The 4,136-nt window shown below is 34.1% G+C and overlaps 1 protein-coding gene across 1 annotated transcript in view; it reads left to right on the top strand.

Annotated features, from left to right (window-relative positions):
• The window catches only part of CEP128 (centrosomal protein 128kDa), a 132,088-nt gene extending 128,920 nt beyond the window's left edge, over positions 1–3,168 (top strand). The window contains exon 25 of the mRNA XM_009319514.1: positions 3,062–3,168. Coding sequence (XP_009317789.1) covers positions 3,062–3,168 — 107 coding nt within the window. The remainder of the gene's footprint in view (positions 1–3,061) is intronic.
• Positions 3,169–4,136: the final 968 nt, after the last annotated feature.

Raw genomic sequence — 4,136 nt, 5'->3', positions numbered from 1 at the left:
AGGAACCAGATACAAAAATCTTTAGAGATTTAGTTTCTTACTTGTATTCTATAACAATCCATTAGTCAAATTTTCTGAGGCTAAAACAGATAAGTAGACATATCCCTGATTTCATTTGACTCTGATAAAATTAAGGTGGTGTTCTTAATTTCTCACTTTGCTGATTCTTTTTTCCTAAGAGTTAGTGCTATTACATGTTCTTTATGCTTAGTAAGTAAGTATAAGAGCAAGTCAGGTGCCCATTGTAGATGCCTGATGTCATTTTAGATGTCCTGGAGTATGCTTCTAGCTGTCATTCCAGGAAGGTATAGGTTTCCCATAGGTCCCATCACATCTTTTGCAGCCCTTTGTGGATATCTGTGGTAGCTTATGGCACTAAGGTATGTGAATTACTCCATGGACTTTGGTTAGTGACTGAATGTTTTGCCTTTATGCTGAACCTGATCTCCACTAGTCAACCGTGTATTTTGAAGTTGTTGCTATAGTTCCTGAGGACAGTGAAAATTCTGCAGTGGTATTAACATTAAGGAGCTTTTCTCGTACTTGCCAGTGAGTGGCAAATTATAAAATCAGCTACTTCAGCCATGTTAGTCACATAAACACCATGAACTTTTAATTTCAGTAATTATATTAATTATTTATAATTTGAGACTTTGACAGTGAAGTATAATTTGAGGACTTTTGCTCCCAAACCTCCTGTAGCTTTTAATAAAACTACCTATAAATGTCATTACCTATTTTCTGTGATTGATTTATCTCCTTACTTCTTCAGAAACAGAAGAATGGCCTTTTTTTTTTTCATTTACCTTTTGGAGCAGTTTGTAAGCCTTTGTGATTTAATGTTTCCCCACTCCCTCTCTCTTAAATTCATGAAACCTTACAGATTATAGAGTCAATATGTAGTACCAGAAGCTCCGTTCCCAATGTGGGTCTCTTAGGACTTACAGAGAGCACCAGGGAGGAGAGCAGACACGTTTGATAGAATATAATTTATCTGCGAGGGGGATCCTGGGATTTAAGTTTAAAATTGGTTGAAGAAAGAGGGACAAAAAGTATGGGGGGAAAAAAAGGGAACAGCAATCTACTTCCATATATATATATTTAGTAAAAGGTTGCCAATGCAGCAGGCAGTTAAAAGGAAAAGTAATTAATATTAACATTCTGTTTTATGTCTGGTCTTCATGTTTCTGGTATAATTTCTACAATTGTAACAGCTTTTCCATAACAAACTATTTTAAAGATGCTGTGGGAATTAGCTTTTATTTCTATACCCATTTTCTTAGAAAGGAAGAAGTCTAACTCTCAGTTATCATTTATACAAGGAAGCATTGGTTTGCAGTCTGTATTATTATCAGACCAAAACGGTTGGTCTAAAAAGTCACTACTAGTTGTTATCTAAAGAATAATCCTCAGAAATTGTTTTTCATGGCCACTGTATTTTTCTTAAATTTTGTGTTACAAAGGTCCCTAGAGTTACACATGCTTTGCATGAATTGGGTCCTGCCTTTCTCTTTGTACAGTTCATCACTTCAAGGTTTTAACCTGGATGGTTTCCCAGAAGCCACATGGCTTTCAGGCTTTCTATTGTTGTTGGGAATTTATGTTGCAGGGCTTCATAAGCTGTGACTTTACAGAGAAGAAAATAGCCAGCAGTTTTCCCAACTTCTGTAGCTGCGATCACAGTCTTCTCTGACCCTTTGGCTCTGGTGATACACAACTCTTGTGTCAACATGGTATATAGTAGCAATGATATCATGGTTGAATAAAAACAAGTTGTCCTGAATGTTGATTTTATTGTCATAACAATTAACTCCTGCAATGTAAGCTGACGTCTGTCTTTATCCCTCTATGTATATTTTTTCATAAGTTCTTAAGACTATTTGTATTGACATTTATAAATAAGTAATGTAATTAAAGATGTTGTAGCATCATGATGCTGTGGGACACCATTCTAGAACCAAACCTTGAAGGCTGCTCAAGGATAAGAACCTGGAATGATTGGAAACTTGACATCATCACTTTGAAAAATGCAAATTTATTTCATTTAGCAATGAATTTTCTTTATGATTTTTCACTTTACTTTAAATACTGACCACAGGAGGTACCGCTGAAATAGCATACAGTAACATAGTTTTGGATCAATACTGAAAACTTTGTGCTGAAAAATGATAACTCACTGTTTTACTAATGTCCCAAACACAGTGACTTCATTCTTCTCCCGAAAGTGAAAACATCTCACTCCTCCTAATCAAACTGTGAAGACTCGCTCCCTACTAAATAACTTTTGGTTATATACTGCTACAATTTTACTGGACTATTAAAAAATTGCACTCTGGGTATTTATTACAAACAATCAGGAAGGACCACTTTTCTTACATGCTTATGATATAAGGAAGGCCATTAGAAGAAGGGTATGTTGTATAAGCTGATATCCATTTTCTTCCCCTTAATTTCTGCCTTTTGCTAAATAGTTGCTAGATGTTTGGATATTTGGATTTTTTTCCTCCAGCACTTTATCATAAGATGTTCTGTCAGTTCATATTGTCTAGATTTTGATGCAATACAATGTATTTAGAAATAAGCATTATATATGCACCCTGCTGTGAATGTATATACACAGAGTGGCATCCTATGAACACCTGTTCAGTGTCACTCGTTGACTTTAGTCTATGCTATTGGTAAAGATATTACTTTGGGAATTTTCTGAGTGGTTTGTTTTGTCTTATTAAAACAAAAATGCTGGAAAATTAAATGGAAAATAAATGTTAGTGGAATTATCAAATTTTAAAAAATGAAGTTTACATTTCTTCTGTATAAGAAAGCTCTTGGCCATGCCTGTACCATTTAGTTTTAAAATCTGTTTCTCTATAAAAATAAGTCCGTTTCTCAATTCATAGCATTATGAATATTGAATATTTATTAATAGCATATTGCTTGCTCTGTAAATTATAATATTGTATAATGAAATATATGTTTCATATAAACATTGATGGTCAGTCAGCAAAATGTATGTGTTTCTCTGAAGATGTTTAATTACTTTTTTTGTCTGACTTATTTCTAGCACATATGAAAAGAATGGTTCCTTTTGATACAAGTGCCACCAAGGAAGATTCCATTAATGTTGCTGTCAGTGAAATGAAGCTGCAAGCAGAAAGAGGGAAGCAGTAGAACATTTTACAAAAACACACCAGCTTTCTCTCTGGTAAATTCCATTCCACTCTTTTTTGGTTTTGAACAGTAGCAATTCCATCTGCTGTAGGAGTGATGCACCCTTAATGATTCGGCTATTGCCAAACACTTAGAAAGAGCACCGAGAGTGAGTCTAATGAACTCTTGTGGTAATTTATGTAACTTGTACACCAAAGGTTTTCTGGGATTATGCTATTCTCTTGCATTTGTTTCTGCAGTCCTCCTAAACTAAATTTATTGTATTCCTGAAATATTATGAAATGAAAGACCTGTGACATTAGTCTTTGCTATGAGCTTATTTATCCCTGTACAGGAATTGTTCTGACATTTGTTTTTTTATAACATTTAGTAACATTATAAATAATGAAAAAATATTCAGAAATTACCTTTGTCCTAATATTTATTATGAGAGTCATTATACAGTGTTGTGCAGACACATTTGTGATTTTAGGTTCTTCAGTTTGCAACAATCATTTAAGAAAGAAGTGATAAATATTAAACAAAACCAAATTTCCTCAAAATTAGTGGAAACTCATAGCATGATTTCAGGTTCAGCATATATCTGTTATACGCTGTTTAGAATTATTCTTCTGACCAGAACAGTTTTATCAGATGACTTCTGGTAAGGCACTTAACAGCACCTGAATCTCACCCATCTGTGTTAAGCATGTTGAAGGGCACTGCCTCGTGGCTGTGAAAATTTTAATAACAGGGTTTAATGATCATTTATTTATTCTGTGTTGTTCTCCATTAGAAGAGATGTGTCATATTGATTTTAAAATGCTGTGGAAATACAATATTGCACAGTTGTATTTGTTCAGATATCTCTATTCTAAACAAATTGGATACAATTCTGCATTACTGTGGTCTCAAAACAGCACATCACAACAGAATTTTCTGCTGTCAAAAGAAATGCAAGTGTTTCTGATGGTCCTTGTTTTATTCTC

This window comes from Pygoscelis adeliae, unplaced genomic scaffold (assembly GCF_000699105.1).
Source record: "Pygoscelis adeliae isolate BGI_AS28 unplaced genomic scaffold, ASM69910v1 Scaffold71, whole genome shotgun sequence".
Lineage (NCBI taxonomy): Eukaryota > Metazoa > Chordata > Aves > Sphenisciformes > Spheniscidae > Pygoscelis > Pygoscelis adeliae.
Note: the sequence above shows the minus strand (reverse complement) of the source record. Positions and strands in the feature narration are given on the sequence as shown.